Source organism: Trachemys scripta, chromosome 11, assembly GCF_013100865.1.
Source record: "Trachemys scripta elegans isolate TJP31775 chromosome 11, CAS_Tse_1.0, whole genome shotgun sequence".
NCBI lineage: Eukaryota > Metazoa > Chordata > Testudines > Emydidae > Trachemys > Trachemys scripta.
This window is the reverse complement of record NC_048308.1, coordinates 37,314,405-37,334,212: the sequence shown is the minus strand read 5'-3', so window position 1 is coordinate 37,334,212 and position 19,808 is coordinate 37,314,405. Positions and strand designations below refer to the sequence as shown.

Genomic DNA, 19,808 nt, shown 5'->3' with positions numbered 1-19,808 from the left:
CAATTATGAGCACTATGAACACCACGCGCATTGTCCTGGAGTACATGCAGAGCCAGAACATGCCAAGGCGAAACCCGGACCAGGCGAGGAGGCGATTGCAGCGCGGCGACGAGAGTGATGAGGAAATTGACATGGCCATAGACCTCTCACAAGGCACAGGCCCCAGCAATGTGGAAATCATGGTGTTACTGGGGCAGGTTGATACCGTGGAACGCCGATTCTGGGCCCGGGAAACAAGCACAGACTGGTGGGACCGCATCGTGCTGCAGGTATGGGACGATTCCCAGTGGCTGCGAAACTTTCGCATGCGTAAGGGCACTTTCATGGAACTTTGTGACTTGCTTTCCCCTGCCCTGAAACGCCAGGATACCAAGATGAGAGCAGCCCTCACAGTTGAGAAGCGAGTGGCGATAGCCCTGTGGAAGCTTGCAACGCCAGACAGCTACCGGTCAGTCGGGAATCAATTTGGAGTGGGCAAATCTACTGTGGGGGCTGCTGTGATCCAATTTGCCAGGGCAATGAAAGACCTGGTGATAGCAAGGGTAGTGACTCTGGGCAACGTGCAGTCAATAGTGGATGGTTTTGCTGAAATGGGATTCCCAAACTGTGGCGGGGCCATAGACGGAACCCATATCCCTATCTTGTCACCGGAGCACCAAGCCACCGACTACATAAACCGCAAGGGGTACTTTTCAATGCTGCTGCAAGCCCTGGTGGATCACAAGGGACGTTTCACCAACATCAACGTGGGATGGCCGGGAAAGGTACATGATGCTCGCGTCTTCAGGAACTCTGCTCTGTTTCGAAAGCTGGAGGAAGGGACTTTCTTCCCGGACCAGAAAGTGACCATTGGGGATGTTGAAATGCCTATCGTGATCCTTGGGGACCCAGCCTACCCCTTAATGCCATGGCTCATGAAGCCATACACAGGCAGCCTGGACAGGAGTCAGGACCTGTTCAACTACAGGCTGAGCAAGTGCCGAATGGTGGTGGAATGTGCATTTGGACGTTTAAAAGCGCGCTGGCGCAGCTTACTGACTCGCTCGACCTCAGCGAAAAGAATATCCCCATTGTTATTGCTGCTTGCTGTGCGCTCCACAATATCTGTGAGAGTAAGGGGGAGACATTTATGGCGGGGTGGGAGGTTGAGGCAACTCGCCTGGCCGCTGATTACGCGCAGCCAGACACCAGGGCGGTTAGAGGAGCACAGCAGGGCGCGGTGCGCATCAGAGAAGCTTTGAAAACGAGTTTTGTGACTGGCCAGGCTACTGTGTGAAACTTCTGTTTGTTTCTCCTTGATGAACCCTCCAACCCCCCCCCCCCGACCCGGTTCACTCTACTTCCCTGTAAACCAACCACCCCACCCCACCCTCCCCTCCCCTCCCGCTTGCAGAGGCAATAAAGTCATTGTTTTTTCACATTCATGCATTCTTTATTAGTTCCTTACAGAGGTAGGGGGATAATTGCCAAGGTAGCAGGGATGGGTGGGGGAGGAGGGATGGAAAAGGACACACTGCATTTTAAAACTTTAACTCTTATTGAAGCCCAGCCTTCTGATGCTTGGGCGATCATCTGGGGTGGAGTGATTGGGTGGACGGAGGCCCCCCCACCGTGTTCTTGGGCGTCTGGGTGACGAGGCTATGGAACTTGGGGAGGAGGGCTGTTGGTTACACAGGGGCTGTAGCGGCGGTCTCTGCTCCTGCTGCCTTTCCTGCAACTCAACCATACGCTCGAGCATATCACTTTGATGCTCCAGCAGACGGAGCATTGCCTCTTGCCGTCTGTCTGCAAGCTGACGCCACCTATCGTCTTCAGCCCGCCACCTCTCCTCTCGTTCATGTTGGACTTTTCTCATCTCCGACATTGACTGCCTCCACGCATTCTGCTGTGCTCTATCAGCGTGGGAGGACATCTGCAGCTCCGTGAACATCTCGTCCCTCGTCTTACGTTTTCTCTTTCTAATGTTCACGAGCCTCTGCGAAGGAGAAACATTTGCAGCTGGTGGAGGAGAAGGGAGAGGTGGTTAAAAAAGACACATTTTAGGGAACAATGGGTACACTCTTTCATTACAAGGTCGCATATTTCGGCTTGCAGGCAGCCATCGTAGGCCACAGTGTTTTGGCTTATTTAACCTTCTTAACATGCGGGAAAGGTTGCAAACAGCAGCGCATTTCCCATCTCAAGGATGAATTGGGTTGTCCATTTAAAATGGGGTTTCAATGTAAAAGGAGGGGGCTGCGGTTTCCCGGTTAACATGCGGCACAAACACAAGTAAACCACCCCCCCCCCACACACACACACACGATTCTCTGGGATGATCACTTCACCCCTCCCCCCCACCGCGTGGTTAACAGCGGGGAACATTTCTGGTCCGAATAGCAGGAACGGGCGCCTCTGAATGTCCCCCTTAATAAAATCACCCCATTTCAACCAGGAGAGCTTTCTGGAGATGTCCCTGGAGGATTTCCGCTCCATCCCCATACACGTTAACAGACTTGCTTGCTTTTTTTTTGTAATGTTTACAAATATTTACAAAGTTACACTCACCAGAGGTCTCCTGTGTGCCCTGAGGGTCTTGGGTGAGTTCGGGGGTTACTGGTTCCAGGTCCAGTGTCACAAACATATCCTGGCTGTTGGGGAAACCGGTTTCTCCGCTTCCTTGCTGCTGTGAGCTACCTACAGTACCTCCATCGTCATCTTCCTCGTTCCCCGAACCGTCTTCCCTGTGTGTTTCTCCAGTGAGAGAGTCATAGCACACGGTTGGGGTAGTGGTGGCTGCACCCCCTAGGATCGCATGCAGCTCCGCGTAGTAGCGGCAAGTTTGCGGCTCTGCCCCGGACCTTCCGTTTGCTTCTCTGGCTTTGTGGTAGGCTTGCCTTAGCTCCTTAATTTTCACGCGGCACTGCTGTGTGTCCCTGTTATGGCCTCGGTCCTTCATGGCCTTGGAGATCTTTTCTAATACTTTTCCATTTCTTTTACTGCTACGGAGTTCAGCTATCACTGCTTCATCTCCCCATATGGCGAGCAGATCTCGTACCTCCCGTTCGGTCCATGCTGGAGCTCTTTTGCGATCCTGGGAGGACTCCATGACGGTTACCTGTGCTGATGAGCTCTGCGTGGTCACCTGTGCTCTCCACGCTGGGCAAACAGGAAATGAAATTCAAACCTTCGCGGGTCTTTTCCTGTCTACCTGGTCAGTGCATCTGAGTTGAGAGCGCTGTCCAGAGCGGTCACAATGAAGCACTGTGGGATAGCTCCCGGAGGCCAATAACATCGAATTCCGTCCACACTACCCCAATTCCGACCCGCAAAGGCCGGTTTTATCGCTAATCCCCTCGTCGGAGGTGGTGTAAAGAAACCGGTTTAAAGGGCCCTTTAAGTCGAAAGAAAGGGCCTCGTTGTGTGGACGTGTCCAGGCTTAATTCGGTTTAACGCTGCTAAAGTCGACCTAAACCCGTAGTGTAGACCAGGCCTCAGTTTGCCGTTCACGTAAAAAAAAAAAAAAGGGCGCATAATTATACTTCATTGCGATATGTGGATGATGTGAGAATAAATTAGTTAAAGTGCATGGAGTTCCCAGATGCTGTGCTGATGGGATGTCATATGAATATCTAGATAGAAAGATCACCCATTGACTCACCAAGCCGCAGAAAACTGCTTAGCAGATTCTAAGACTTTGACATATTGTGTACTTTTCACCTCTGTAGTAAGTATAGTGGTCTATTTTTGTCACTTCTAATGTCTTTAATTTTTTCTTTAACTTCAGGGAAAAGTATTGGGGGACGTGGTCACAAAATTAGTGACTATTTTGAAGTAAGTTTTTTATTTATTTGGAAAATTTACTTTTTTGATTTCTTTAATGTTGCAAGTAACTGTATAAGATACTAAATTTAGTTAAATTCACAAGCATAAATGTAAAGAGTATTGCACTATTCAGGCAACAGATTTGTTTGGATTGTCACCTGCTTTGATTTAGAAACATAAAATGCATGGCTTTCTGTACAAAAGTCACACATACAAGTCATGTCTACACTGTGAGCTAGCAATGTCTTTTAAATGTTCTCTTGGACTTGCTGGAGCTGAAAAAGGACTAGGGAATGGATGGTTTAAAATAATTAGTTTTTAAAATGTCTTTGGAGGTGTTTGTAAAATTTCTATTTAAAAAATGAAAGCTACATCTTGAATAGTTTTTTGCACTCTCCTTCCTTTAGACATATAGATTGTGCAGTAATACAATAAGTGATATTATTATTATTTTGCCTTACATCCATTTTCGATAAGAATGTTAACTAATTCTTTGGCAATGTTTCCTCTTCAGTACCAAGGTGGAAACGGCTCCAGTCCTGTAAGAGGCATATCTCCTGCAATCCGTTCTCCTCAAAATTCACATTCACATTCCGCCCCTTCTTCTGTAAGTTTGAACTATTAATCTGTTCAATTTCAGCCTACAGTACAAAAGTTTTCAGTCACTGAAAGTAACCTTAATTGGGAATCGCTGATTATAAATGATCACTGTAAATAGAGCAACTTTCTAAACTTATTTTCAGGAACAAATCTATTTCTTCAAACCAAACAAGTAGTATTATAAAGTTCAAATTTTTAAAAATGCTTTCAGTAAATTTTAGGTTTATAAACTAGGATTACTGTCTGATTGAAACATTGTTGTAAAATCTGAAGGGAAGCTCCAAGTGAATAATTATACTGTATAACTTCAGGTAAATGGTCACCTGTATGGGTGGTTGTTGAATTCCAAGTCATTTATTTAAAATAAATGCATAACTTTTTCACTAAGTAATTTCAAAAACTGGACATAATAGCATCTGTTCACATCTACCCTGCACACATTAACAAAAAAATTTCTTAGTCCTTTTTACTAGGAAGGATATAGTGAGCAATCCAGGTTGTTCTGTTATAAGCAAAGATGCTGATAAACCAACAGATTCTAGTTAAATTTAAATACATGACTACTGTATCCCTTTTAACTCTCCTTACTAGTAATGTTTTGAAATTTGAAAGTTGGGATTTAATTTGAAAATAAATAGTTTCCCCTCATATACAAGCTTGTAGTGTCAACGTTGGACTTGCCTTTGTTTAACTCCAGGTGGAAGGACCATTTCTGTTTTGTTTCCCCCATGGACAAATCCACTTTATTCTACTTGTTGGCAGCTTCAGAATTTGATCTCCAAACTTCCTTACACTCTTTTGCTCAGAAAATGTTTGAGTTTTGCTATATATTAGGGCTGTCGATTAATCGCACTGTTAAACAATAGAATACCAATTGAAAATTATTAAATGTTTTTGGATGTTTTTCTACATTTTTCAAATATATTGATTTCTATTACAACACAGAGTATAAAGCGTACAGTGCTCACTTTATATTATTTTTTATTAAAAATATTTGCACTGTAAAAATGATAAACCCAAAATAAATAATATTTTTCAATTCACCTCATACAAGTACTGTAGTGCAATCTCTTTATTGTGAAAGTATAACTTACAAATGTAGATTTTTATTTTGTTTTGTTACATAACTGCACTCAAAAACAAAACAATGTAAAACTTTAGAGCCTACAAATCCATTCAGTCCTACTTCTTGTTCAGCCAATGGCTAAGACAGACAAGTTTGTTTACATTTACGGGCGTCACCTGAAAGTGAAAACAGGTGTTCGCATGGCACTTTTGTAGTCGGTGTTGCAAGGTATTTACGTGCCAGATATGCTAAATATTTGTATGCGCCTTCATCCTTCAGCCACCATTCCAGAAGACTTGCTTCCATGCTGATGATAAAAAAATAGTGCGTTAATTAAAGTTGTGACTGAATTCCTTGGGGGAGAATTGTATGTTCCCTGCTCTGTTTTACCCACTGTGATGGGTTGGATCACAGAAGCCCTCTTGGGAGCTGCCACCTGATGTGCCAAGACTACTACTACCCCGCCTTCCCTGCCAGCTCGGAGCCCCAGCACCCTGTCCTGCTGAGCCAGACACTCCCATCTGCTCCAACACAGAGCCAGGGTCTGAATTACTTGCCCCAAAGCTGCAGGTTCACCTGAAAGCAGCTAACAGAAGTGTTCCTGTCTTTAACACTCAGATGCCCAACTCCCAATGGGGTCTAAACCCAAATAAATCCGTTTTACCCTGTATAAAACTTATACAGGGTAAACTCATAAATTGTTTGCCCTCTATAACACTGATAGAGAGATATGCAGTTGTTTGCTCCCCCAGGTATTAATACATACTCTGAGTTAATTAATAAGTAAAAAGTGATTTTATTAAATACAGAAAGTAGGATTTAAGTGATTCCAAGTAGTAACAGACAGAACAAAGTCAGTCACCAAGCAAAATAAAATAAAATGTGCAAATCTATGTCTAGTCAAACGTAATACAGATAATCTCACCCTCAGAGATGCTTCAGTAAGTTTTTTCCTCAGACTGGACACCTTCCAGGCCTGGGCACAATTCTTTCCCCTGGTACAGCTCTTGTTCCAACTCAGGTGGTAGCTAGGGGATTCTTCATGATGGCTCCTCTCCTCCCTTTGTTCTGTTCCACCCCTTATATATCTTTTGCATAAGGTGGGAATCCTTTGCCCCTCTCTGGGTTTCCACCCCCTCCTTCTCAATGGAAAGGCACCAGGTTAGAGATGTATTCCAGTTCAGGTGACATGAGCACATGTCACTGCAAGACTTCATTGCCCACTTGCCAGCACACACATATACAGGAAGACTTACAGGTAAAACACACCCATCTGCAGACAATTGTCCTGGTTAATGGGAGTCATCAGGATTCCAAACCACCATTAATGGCCCACACTTTGCATAATTACAATAGGCCTTCAGAGTTATATTTCTAGTTTCAGATACAAGAGTGGTACATTTATACAAATAGGATAATCACACTCAGTAGATTATAAGCTTTGTAATAATACCTTACAAGAGACCTTTTGCATGAAGAATATTCCAGTTACATTATATTCAATCATTAGCATATTTTTATAAAATTATATAGACTGCATCACACCTACAATCTGCCATATATTTCATGCTATAGCAGTCTCAGATGATGACCCAGCATATGTTGTTTGATTTGCAAACACTGTCACTGCAGATTTGACAAAATGCAAAGAAGGTACCAATGTGAGATTTCTAAAAATAGCTACAGCACTTGACCCAAGGTTTAAGAATCTGAAGGGCCGTCCAAAATCTGAGAGGGATGAGGTGTGGAGCATGCTTTTAGAAGTCTTAAAAGAGCCAACACTCCAATGCGGAACCTATAGAACCTGAACCACAAAAAAAAAAAAAAAAAAATCAACCTTCTGCTGGTGGCATCTGACTCATGATGAAAATGAACATGCATCGGTCCGCTCTGCTTTTGGATTGTTATTGAGCAGAATCCGTCATCAACATAGATGCATATCCTCTGGAATGGTGGTTGAAGCATGAAGGGGCATATGAATCTTTAACGCATCTGGCACGTAAATATCTTGCAATGCCAGTTACAACAGTGCCATGCGAATGCCTCTTCTCACTTTCAGGTGACGTTGTAATGAGTTCGGTCACTGATGTGCTGAAATTACCTCTGAGCCCGTTTTCCCTGATGGCTTTGGACTCCAGAACCCTGCCTTGTGGAGCCAGACACTCCAGTCTGCTGCAACACAGACCCATGTCTGAACCACACCCCCAAATCTGCAGGCTTTAACTGAAAACCACTCAGCAGGTTACCTATCTCCAGCTCCCAATGGGATCCAAACCTGAAATAAATCCGTTTTACTCTGTATAAAGCTTATACAGGGTAAACTCATAAGTTGTCTGCCCTCTATAACACTGATAGAGAGAGGTTTTCTCCCCCAGATATTAATCACTTACTCTGGGTATAATAATAAACAAAAGTGATCTTATTAAGTATAAAAAGTAGGATTTAAGTGGTTTCAAGTAATAACAGATAGAACAAAGTAAGTTACCAAGCAAAATAAAACAAAACATGCAAGTCTAAGCCTAATACACCTCTACCTGATATAAAGCGGTCCTCGGGAGCCAAAAAATCTCACCGTGTTATAGGTGAGGCCGCGTTATTATCAGGGTAGGGAGAGGGAACCGCTCCCTGCCTCAGGTCACCTCCACTCTGCCTCTGCCTCCTCCCTGAGCGCGCTGCTGCCGCTCTGCTTCTCCCTCCCTTAGAGGTTTCAGACTCATGTCTTAGTGATGTCTGGTTCCATAATATACAACAGGTTTCCCCTGTTCTGGGCTCCCAATGACAGAGAAGCCCTCCAAAACTAAAGGAAACCCAGTTTAGTTATTTTTGAGTTGTCAGACTTAGTCTAAGGCTTTATCTACAGTGGAAACTGAAGGACAAAACTTCTGTCATTCAGTTTTGTGAAAAACACACAGACACACACATCCCCGAATGACAAACTGACGAAAAGCGCCAGTGTGAACAGCACTTTAACAAGAGCACTCTCCTGCCGACAAAGCTACTGCCACGCATTGGGGGTGGAAGTTTTTTGTCAACGGGAGAGCTCTCTCCTGCCTACAAACAGCAGCTATGCTGTGCGCCTTTTAGTGGCACAGCTGTAGCGGCACAACCGTGTCGCTAAAAGGTGTGTAGTGTAGACAAAGCCTCACAAAAATCTAGCTAAGGGACATTGGAAAAGGATGCAAGCTTACGATACTACTTGTTACCAGACAAAAGTTGTTAGGCTTGGTATACAGGAGTCCTTATTAGATCAGCTTTGTTTATCTAACTACTGTGCTTGATGCCAAAATTTTATTTTTTAATTGAGCATTAGTGTGAATTGATATGTATTGTGACTGTTTCTACAAACTTTATTCTATTCCTCTTAAGGTAAGTACAGTCTTTAGAAACTTTCTAATAGCTCCTATTCCATAGAGAATAAGACCAAATCTCTCAGCCTTTTTCCTTGAAATGGATCCAATCATAGTTCTTTTAGAGTATGTTGCATCCTCTCAAAAACACACGTGATTAATTGCATGGTGAACAGCTAGATACAATACTCCAAAGATCTGTCATATAGTTAGAGTATGGTCTTTCCATGTTTTGTATTTTACCGTGCTAATTACAACCAACAGTCAAGTAGTTATTTTCACAGGATTTTGAGATACACATTCATAATAGCAGCAAAGAGTCCTGTGGCACCTTATAGACTAACAGACGTATTGGAGCATGAGCTTTCGTGGGTGAATACCCACTTCGTCAGACGTATTCACCCATGAAAGCTTATGCTCCAGTACGTCTGTTGGTCTTTAAGGTGCCACAGGACTCTTTGCTGCTTTTACAGATCCAGACTAACACGGCTATCCCTTTGATACTTGACATTCATAATACTTTCACTTTGCAATCTGAGTATTTCAAGTTGAAGCTGATATCTTTTGTTTATGTATTTTAGGTTCAACAGAATAGTCCTTCTCCTACTGCATTAGCTTTTGGGGACCACCCTGTTACACAGCCAAAACAGTTATCATTTAAAATCACTCAGGTAAACACTTTTGTGTAGACACTTCCCATGTCATTTTTAGAATACATGAAAACATTGATCAGTGACCATTTATTTCCATGCCTGATAACTGGTTCAAGACCAGTATTTAGAAAATTTACGTATTTAGAAAATTTACAGGTTCTGCAAGCATTTGTAGTGGTCTGCAAAAACATTTCTGTCCTTGATAAATTATGAGCTGGTAGTCATTCTGATTACCATTTTGCGCTCAAATTACTTCCAGCATAGCACTTCATGAACCATTAGAGTTAGATGAATGCTTTGTACCTTTTGCTCAAGATTCAGGTTGCATTTGATCTTAAAGTGTTGGTTTCTAGCTCTATCAGTATTTAAGATAGCAACCACTGTGACAATGAGATAGGGTCAGATACAACATGCCATTTCAGAACTAAAAGTCGAAGTTCTTTGTCAATTAAAATGGCAATCCTTTTTACGCTCTGTAGCATGCTTATTGCTGAACTGCTGTTTCGTTTGGCATGTCCAGCCCAGTCCTCTGACCCTCTGTCTTTCGCAGATGGTCAGTTTAAAATTTCCTTACTTAGAGGGATACCACTTCAGACCAAATAGAGACAATTTAACACAGTATTATTAGTAGACTTTTTCATTCAAGCCATGTTGTGTTCATCCCTTACTGGAAAAGAAAATTAATTGCTCTTTAATGGATTGGCTTTCAATTAATGAAGAATTTTATCAGTTAAAGTGGCTCATCCAAACTCTTTACTCAGCCCAGCCTGTTAATGGACAAAGACAATTATAATAATTTTAAATGATTAACAATATTGATACAAAAATGAGGAAAATCATGTGTTACATCTGCCAAAGAATGGAATTAAATATTTGAAAATGTTTTTGTTTAGACTGATCTCACAATGCTGAAATTAGCTGCACTGGAAAGTAATAAAAATCAAGACTTGGAAAAGAAAGAAGGTCGTATAGATGATTTGCTCAGGGTAAGTGTAAAAGACTGAATAAAAGATGTCTATTTAAAATATCAGTTAGTGATGGTATATAGAAAATATCTGTACTATAATATGAAGTTATAAAGCTGAAAATATTTTAAACTTTCAATATAAATATATGATAGAAAACACCAGATTTGTGAAGATTAAAATATTCTCTAAAATCTGCATAAATGCTTTTTCTGAAAAGCAGCATATATTATGCAATAACTAAGTGCATGAATCTCATTTTTTTCTGCTTCAGCATTTAAAAGAAATAGGTCTTTGGCACATCTAACTATTAAATATGGTTATAGACTTCTTCAACCTCCAGACAAGGATGATCTTGTATATGGCAGTGTGTTAGTTTAATTTCTTTGGCTTTTTACAAATCTTGATATATTTTGACAGATTTCTTGTTTTAATTGTAAAGTAAAGCATTCCTCAGTAGGACAACTTCTTATTACCTACGTTTTCAAGCTTACCATGACAGAAGTACAAAATGGGTACAAAATAACTGCCTATAATGAGAAAAAAATGAAGTACTTTGGAAAGTTCCTGTACTAGAGTAAGGGAGTTGGGGTGGTTATACTCCAGAAGTAGTAGGGATGCAGAGGTAACTATATCAACCACTAGACAAACAGGATGTGACAAAAAGCAGACAACAGTGTGCAGATAGAACAAATAGAAGCCTTTAAAGGAGATGAGTAAAAGGGATTGTAATAACTTCACAAATTGTATATATCTTATCTAATATATGTTCATAAAATCTTGTATGTTTCTGTCTTTACCTGCTAAACTGTATAGAAGTAATAAAGATAACATTGCAAAAATTCCATTATGTTATAGCTAGAACAACATAACTCCAGTCTTCCTAGGTCATAATATGAATATAAACAGCATGCTTTAAACTTTTCACTCTCTTCCACTCCTCAGATATTTTGAATTTGTCAGTGTGAAATTTTATTTTACTGTGGGTTATGAAAGAGATTACTGTATTTCCATTTGACTCCTGAAATCCCTTGTGTGAAGAGGAACTGGAGCTGGAATTGAGCTTCCAATTTAATATTGGAAGGGTGGAAAAGTACTAGTACTAATGTACTAGATAAGATATATTTATTTACATATTTTATCTGATAAAATGCCTCTGACACTTAAATATTAAGATACAATTCAAATCTATGTAATGGTAGGTAGCATTCTAGTATGCAGCTTAAATGATGATGGATCTAAAGTTTCTTTTGGGGAGGGGAAAAAAGTAAGGCCATCTCTATACAGATCTGATGAGGCTGATATACTGAGAATAGGGTTGTTTTGTTTATATATTACTATATATGTAGGCATTCTGCTTTAGTGCATGTCACTGAAGCTATACATTTGTATTGATAATAGTTATGGTTTTGATTTGTAGTATTTTCCATAAAATAACATTGATGTGAAATATAATAGACATTTTTTTCATATTGTTCTTAGGCTAACTGTGATCTTAGAAGACAAATAGATGAACAACAAAAGCTACTTGAAAAATATAAAGAAAGGTTAAACAAATGCATTTCAATGAGCAAGAAACTTCTGATTGAAAAGGTAAGGTGGTACACTATTTTTTTCAGTGTGTGTGGTGGAAAGCACTATAGATAGTTACCTTTGGAGTGCCATTATTAAACCCTCCACCCCATTTTCAATTGCTCGTAACTTTCTGTTTGGGCTGAAACTTTCTAAGTTTTTGGTCTCAGTCCAGAACTAATTAATTTTAAATTTGAGAAAAATCCCTTCAGCCATTTTTGAAATATGGAAGAGTGGGAAAAATGCATTTTTGAACGTAAACATTTTTTTGCTCACGAATAATTCAGTCACTGCTGAGCATAAAAGATATGACCTTAGCATGTGGCTTTTCCTCTGGATGGTGTTCAGCCTTTTTTCTGAACTTTGGGCAAACTGTTTTAAAATAAATTTACAGGTGATTGAAAAACCACTTCTGAACATGCTAACTGGGGACATTCTTTTTGTGAAAAGCACGTTAGAGACCTAGGAGAATTTCCACTGTAAATCAGTCCACTGCTGCCTTCTGTCTGTAGCTTAATATTAAGAGCAGCAAAAGCAGATACTTACCCCTCTGCCATCCCATTCAAATGAGATATGAGCTTCAAATTTAATGCCAACATTCTTAAACACTAGCAATACTGCTTTTCTTAAAAACAACCCCAAAAAGTCAAGGAAAATGAATACAAAAATTAGTTTAATGCAATGATTACAAGACAAGTCAGGACATTAAGAAAAGAAACTAAATTTTTGCATACATTCTGCTGCAAGAGACTGCGGAAGCATTCCCACAATGGAGGGTCACCTTGAATATCTATGCTGTCACCATTGCTAGCCCCAGCACCAGGGTATGCTGGGAACAGGATGTAGCAGGCCTGTTGTTCATCATACTGGGGAAGTGTGGGCTGCTTTGGAGTGTAGAGCAGTGGTTCTCAAAGCCAGGCCACCGCTTGTTCAGGGAAAGCCCCTGGCGGGCCGGGCCGGTTTGTTTACCTACCGCGTCCGCAGGTTCGGCCGATCGCGGCTCCCACTGGCCGCGGTGCGCCGCTCCAGGCCAGTGGGGGCTGCGGGAAGCGGCACGGCCGAGGGATGTGCTGGCCACCCTTCCCGCAGCCTCCATTGGCCTGGAGCAGTGAACCGCGGCCAGTGGGATCCGCGATTGGCCGAACCTGTGGACGCGGCAGGTAAACAAACCAGCCCGGCCCGCCAGGGGCTTTCCCTGAACAAGCGGTAGACCGGCTTTGAGAACCACTGGTGTAGAGCATCCCATAGGCAGCTCTTGTGCTGGCGACACACCAGCCTGCTGAGCAGCCTTGAATTGTGACAGTGTAAAGGTAGCTCAAATTCCCCCTGCCTTCTTCCCTCATTCTTTCAATTCCATGTCACATTTGCAAGTAAAGACAAGCTTGGGTTTTTTGGCTCATGTATCATTATGAATAATAGCTAAATTCTTACAGCAGAATTTTTAACCATTCTGATAATGTATAAGCCAGAAAAAATAACATGTATGGGTTTTGAAGTGTTAATTGGAATATGAGTAGTTGAAACTTATTTCCATCCATCATTCTTTTATCTACTACTCAAAAAAAGACATTAGAGGGAGGGGCTGTGTTTTTGCTAACTTTTAAACACTTTAGAAAAACTGGTAATATTTTGATTTTCTTAGAGCACACAAGAAAAGCTGGCAAGCAGAGAGAAGAGTATGCAAGACAGACTACGCCTCGGGCATTTTACAACAGTTCGACATGGTGCTTCATTTACTGAACAGTGGACAGATGGCTTTGCATTTCAAAATCTTGTGAAGTTAGTCAATGTTATGTTTTTAAAATTCTCAGTAATTGTCAGTTCCCTCCAGTGGATTTTTTTATTACTAAGAGCTTCTAGGATTGGAGCTGCTTTTCATGTGTAGTATTTCACTTTGCTTTTTGAAGTTTCAGAATACAGTACAGAACTCCCTTAATCAACTGACAGAATGTAGAATGCTAAATCCTGTTGTTTTTTGAAAGAAGATGATTGGGCCTCACTTGATTTTAACAAGCCTTAGAACAAGTGTGAATTTACTAACTGAGCAGCATTTCATTAATCATCACAATTGATAGAAAAAGTTGTAAACCTAGATCAGTGATTCTCAAACTGTGGTCCACCGACTACTGGTGGTCAGTGGAACAGTTGATGGTCTGTGGAGGGCTTGCTGGTCACATGGTGCTGGCTCCACATCCTTCATTATAGCAGCTTCTACAGACATCCAGGCTCTTCATTGCAATGAAGGAGGAGCGAGGAGGAGGAGCAAACCTAGCAGCCTCCACTAGGGGCTGCTGCTAGCATAAGCGGATGGGGGAAAGGAGCCTGTAGCCGCCAGCAGGAAAAGAGCTGCCTCAACAAGGTACTTCAGCAGAGAATGGGGCAGAGAAGGAGCTTGGGGAGACGGGGCAGAGGGTGGAATGGGAGAAAGAAACTAATTCATGACTTCAGAGACGTGCTTTGGAAAGTAAACTGATTTGACCTTTACATTGTTAAGTATTAATGTATTCACTAGAAACTCTAATTTTGCCAAGAAAGATGTGGGAATGCAAATGGGATTGTGATTGCATAGGGATTTGGTCTATGACACTCTTCAGAAATGGGTCCACATTAAATGTTTGAGAACCCCTGACCTAGTTAATATCTAATGATTTAGCTTTTGCAGTCTTCCTTATGTGTTTGTGCACACATACAATATTTGCTGTGTAACCCAACTGATTATTTATTTAGGAAGGTCAGCTCAGATAAAGTATCTGATTTGTAAAACAACCATATTAATATTCTGTATTGACATCTCTGACTTTTTCTTTTCTTTTTGGTGTTGGTTATAAGCGATAATATCCACTTTGTCAGAATACCATTTGTTTCCAATGTGGAGAACACAGTATATATGTTACACTTTTGGAAACCTATTCCAAAAGAAAATTATACCAACACATTTCCAAAACTTTGTGAGAATACTCCTACCTAATAGGGAACATTCTGTTTCTTTTTAACATACTCTGAAATACTCTTTATTTTTCATTTGTGCAAAAATGATTACTGGCAGAAAAAGTACAACCTTTTCAATTACCATCCTCTTGCCAAATGGCAAATCTGTAGCATATTATCCAACAAAGAATACACCAAGAAACAAACATACAAAATAAAATAAAATCATGCAAATTCTTCTTCTGCCCCCCAAAATAAATATTCACATTTACAGTGCTTGTTAGTTAAGAACGCCGCATGAGTGTTTCATTTTTACCAAGAAGAGAGATTATGGTAATTCAGTGGATTAGAATGTATCATTGCCATTATTATAAGCCTGCTTTTTAAAATGTTGTTAGCTGTACAAATATTAATAGTTAATGCAATATTTTTGGTTTTACAGGCAACAAGAATGGGTGAATCAACAAAGGGAAGATATCGAAAGGCAAAGAAAGCTCCTAGCCAAACGAAAACCTCCATCTACGAATAATTCTCAAACACCAGCTGCCAATTCGGAACCAAAACAGAGGAAAAATAAAGCTGTCAATGGGGCAGAAAATGATCCCTTTCTTAGACCCAGTTTACCACAGCTGTAAGTTTTACCAATTCAATCAGTCATTTTCATAGTTTCCTAGATGTTGTCCATTTTGTCTGCAGCGCAAGCATTGGCATAACCTCAGCAGTTGTGCCATATGCCAGCAAGTTAGGGACTTGCTCTGTTCTCACTGTTGGCTTGTCTAAATTGACAAAACTTGCACCAAAGTCTATGTAGCTGCAATGTATCATTGCAGTTTATCTTGGGTAAATTGCATCAGTCTATTTTGCTCTGATGCAATGTGTCTATGGTTCTCTAATTAGACATACTTAATTCTAGTATTCTACACTTGTAAATCCCCTGAAATCAGTGGAGTTAGCCGTATTCTCCTTTCAGTTAAACTGATGTAAAGAAGGCTTTTGGTGACCAATTCAGCTTCCACTGAAGAAGATAATAGTCTTTCAATTGGCTTTTAAAGGAGTTGGATGCAGCCCATAGTATCTGAAGGCCTGCATCTAAATTAATAACGCGCTTAAAAAAAAGTAAATGATCTTGCGTCTTCTAATTTAAATGCTTTAGTGCTGGTTTAATGGACACCATCAATTTAAAAATTACCCTTCTGTCTGAAAATATTTTATCTACTATTGTTAAGAGTAACTGTAAAGTTAAGTACAATGGAAAGAGATTGAAAAAAGGAAAAGTTTTTTTTTTTTCCCTTCAATTTGTTTACTTTGCATTTGATTGCACTTCATCATATATACTGTATATTCATTATCACTATCTCCCTCTATAATCCATTTCTCCTCTTTTGTTTGAGTTTTCCATACAACAACAGGAGGGAAGCACATTTTTACAAATATGATAATGTGGTTATTAAACTACAAAAAGTTGGCCAATGCACCAGGAGCAGTACTTCAAAGTTCTTTTAAACTCCTATTTCCAAATTGTTAGATCCCAGCTTGATTGTGACCTTTAATCATCAGAAAAATCAATATTTTAAATATTTACAATGACAACAAAATGTTCAGCTTTTTCTGATTATCAAATCCAATATCCCCTTCACCACTGCATCATATGTTTCTGGCACATTTTGCACATGGTGGCAAAATAATTAAAAATAAAAGGGGTCTGCAACAGGATTTAGAACTGACATTAGACCTTTTAAGTTAATACTGATTGTGGTTTGTGATGCTTCTCAGAAAGTTTACTGTAGGAAGGCTATTCAGAGGTGCTAATTTAAAACACAAAAACCCTTAAATTTTCATATATAACTTACCATTTAAGAAGTGCTTCTTTCTCATGTAAGCTAGGCATGCTTCACTCTGCAGCTGTATTCTGAAGTTTTCTTTTTAAATAATGCTGGAATTAATATGGGCTCTTTTCTAGAATATCTGTTTTCAGGGGCACTAGCTCATTCTTCTTGCAGTTTGTGAATCCCTAACTCTTTGTTCCACTTAAGAAAAATGAATACATACATTGGGATTCTGTAAATCGTGTGTTGTGTTTGTAGAGACTTTAGCATTCTTATTGTTTTTTAGATCTGCAGGACAGCTTTGTAGTAGCTTTTACTTTCTAACATACAAACAAAGCTTGTGACAATATAAATGTTCTATATATTAAAAGCCAAGCAATTGTTACTCTTACTCTTAGCCATTAATATACCTGACCAATATATTTGGCTAAGTCTTTAGTCTATATTCATGTTAAATTTTCTGAGATTTTTTGCTGCTTTAGTAGATGATAAATTTTGCTTCAGTTGCATGTTTCACAAGAGGCATTACATATTTAATTGTACCATGAATATCTCTTGTCCGATTTATTCCAGATTCACAAATAGCTACTCCTGTCCTTCCTTCAAAATATTCTCAAAGTAATTATATTTAAAATTTTTAAATTCATATTTAATTTAGGTTTGATTAAGCTGTTACATGTAAATTGAATACAGATTGAGCATTGAAGACTTCTTTTGACAACTGTATAGCCAATAAGTTGATTGCAATTTTTTTTATATTTTAGTAATCGAATGGTAGTTTACACATATTAATCATTATTGAATCAAGACTAGCTGTGCATTTGTACATGTTAATTTGGTCCTGATATAACTGCTGTTTTATGTATAACACTGCCTTCCTATTTTGATGAACAATTGTGTGTTATTTGCTGGGGTACTTTATGCAACACGGGATCACCAGAACACAAGGCCCTCTCATGTTCCTTTGCCAGGAGCTCTAGGGGTTTTTAAAACTTTTAATTAGGATTTATTGTAGTCTTATTTGTTAGTGTGATACCTCTTCTTCTCTGAAAGATACCTACAGTAAAACTGCTGTGCCCCGTTACAGAGTTAGACAGATAGCACGTGTCCATGTGGCTGGTTAAAACAATTAATAATTGTGCCTTTCCAGTCTAGTATTCACTATTCATTTACTCTTTCTAATCTACCATTACTGCATTCATATTGTGCTCATCACTGTGCCCACATCACTCTGAGAATAATGGCTCTAATTAGCCCATAGCCAAAGGGAAGAGGCTTTATTTATATCTAGCTGGAGGGAAGTACAGAACTGCTGAGATTAATGAACTAAAACAGAGGTACATTAGTACAACATACATGTATGTGATTAGGCAGACCTTTACACTGCTATGCTGAAAAACATGATCTGGTAACAAAGCTTGTCAGCAGTGAGTCCCTCTGGCACTTATTTAGTTGTTACAATGGCTTAGCTTTTTGTGTAGACAAAAACAAATATTTTTTAGCTTGGTTACAAAAAGGTGTGGTTGAAACCAGGTTTGAAAAGAAGCTTTTTGTTTAACAGTTTAAAAACAGTTTTCAAAACCAGAAGAAGGTGATGGCTGAGGCATTGCCAGTGGCAGGTCATTTTCCTGATGTAGTTGGATGATTAACAACTTACCATGTTTGTCTAATGAGTTTGAAAGTGAATCAAAGTACTCATCAAGATGGCAACTAACCACATGAAGAAACCCTCAATGCCTGTGTTTAGATGCAATTGACTAAATAAACAGCGCTATGTAGACACTATCTTTGTCTGCTAGTGCTCATAGTAATTTTTGGTGTCCCAAGTGATTAATGGTTCCATGTGAGATTTCTTTATTACCGAACAAACAGTTTTTTTTAATAATAAGCTCACTTAATTGAAATCAGTTGAAATGTACCTCAACAATTGTTAACTTGAAGTGCACAGATAAACTCCTCAAGTCTTTAAAAAAAATCTATCCCAAATTTAATTCTACTTCAAGCAAGGCAATTAAGTGTTTAATGCCAGCCCCCACTGTTTGAATTTCTGGAAGCAGCCATTATGTGCCCATCTATAAAAAGGGAAATGAGGACAGCCCACGGAATTACAGACCAGTCAGTTTAACTTCCGTACCCGGAAAGATAATGGAGCAAATAATTAAGCAATCAATTTGCAAACATCTAGAAGATAATAAGGTGATAAGTAAGTCAGCATGTATTTGTCAAAAACAAATCATGTCAAACCAACCTGATAGCTTTCTTTGACAGGGTAACAAGCCTTGTGGATGGGGGGGAAGCGGTAGATGTGGTATATCTTGACTTTAGTAAAGCTTTTGATACTGTCCTGCATGACCTTCTCATAAATAAACTAGGGAAATGCAACCTAGATGGAGCATTTAGGGTGCTAAGGTGCGTGCAAAACTGGTTGGAAAACCATTCCCAGAGAGTAGTTTTCAGTGGTTCACAGTCATGCTGGAAGAGCATAATGAGTGAGGTCCCACGGGGATCATTTCTGGATTCGATTCTGTTCAGTATCTTCATTACTTAGGGTTGCCATAATCCAGCAAGCAAAAAAGAGGATGGGAGGAGCCCCGCCCCTGTCCTGTCCTAGCCCTGCCCCTGCCCCTCCCACTCCCCCCCTCAGAACCCCCAACCCTCCCCCCACTCCTTGTCCCCTGATTGCCCCCTCCTGGGACCCCTGCCCCTAACTGCCCCCCAGGACTCCACCCCCTACCTAAGCCTCCCTGCCTCTTGTCCCCTGACTGCCCCCTCCTGAGACCCTCCCCCCATCCTAACTGGCCCCCTAGGACTCTACCCCCTACCTGTACCCTGACTACCCCAACCCTTATCCACACCCCCACCCCCAGACAGACCCCTGGGACTCCCACGCCCCATCCAACCACTCTCCACCCCCTGACAGCCCCCCCCAAAACTTCCGACCCATCTAAACCCCTCTGCTCTCTATCCCCTGACTGCTCCGATCCCTCTCCCCACCCCTGCCACCTGACAGCCTCCCCCCCCCCGAACTCCCAAACACCCCCCCCCCC

General features: G+C 40.6%; 1 protein-coding gene across 4 annotated transcripts in view; it reads left to right on the top strand.

The window, feature by feature from the left end:
• TLK1 (tousled like kinase 1) overlaps nucleotides 1-19,808 on the top strand; it is a 189,397-nt gene that overhangs the window by 121,518 nt on the left and 48,071 nt on the right. For 3 of the 4 annotated variants that reach the window (XM_034785291.1, XM_034785289.1, XM_034785292.1), the window contains 7 exons: nucleotides 3,767-3,813; nucleotides 4,319-4,411; nucleotides 9,399-9,488; nucleotides 10,364-10,456; nucleotides 11,918-12,028; nucleotides 13,650-13,786; nucleotides 15,378-15,566. In XM_034785291.1, coding sequence (XP_034641182.1) covers nucleotides 3,767-3,813; nucleotides 4,319-4,411; nucleotides 9,399-9,488; nucleotides 10,364-10,456; nucleotides 11,918-12,028; nucleotides 13,650-13,786; nucleotides 15,378-15,566 — 760 coding nt within the window. The remainder of the gene's footprint in view (nucleotides 1-3,766; nucleotides 3,814-4,318; nucleotides 4,412-9,398; nucleotides 9,489-10,363; nucleotides 10,457-11,917; nucleotides 12,029-13,649; nucleotides 13,787-15,377; nucleotides 15,567-19,808) is intronic. The other variant, XM_034785290.1, reaches the window with a different exon arrangement.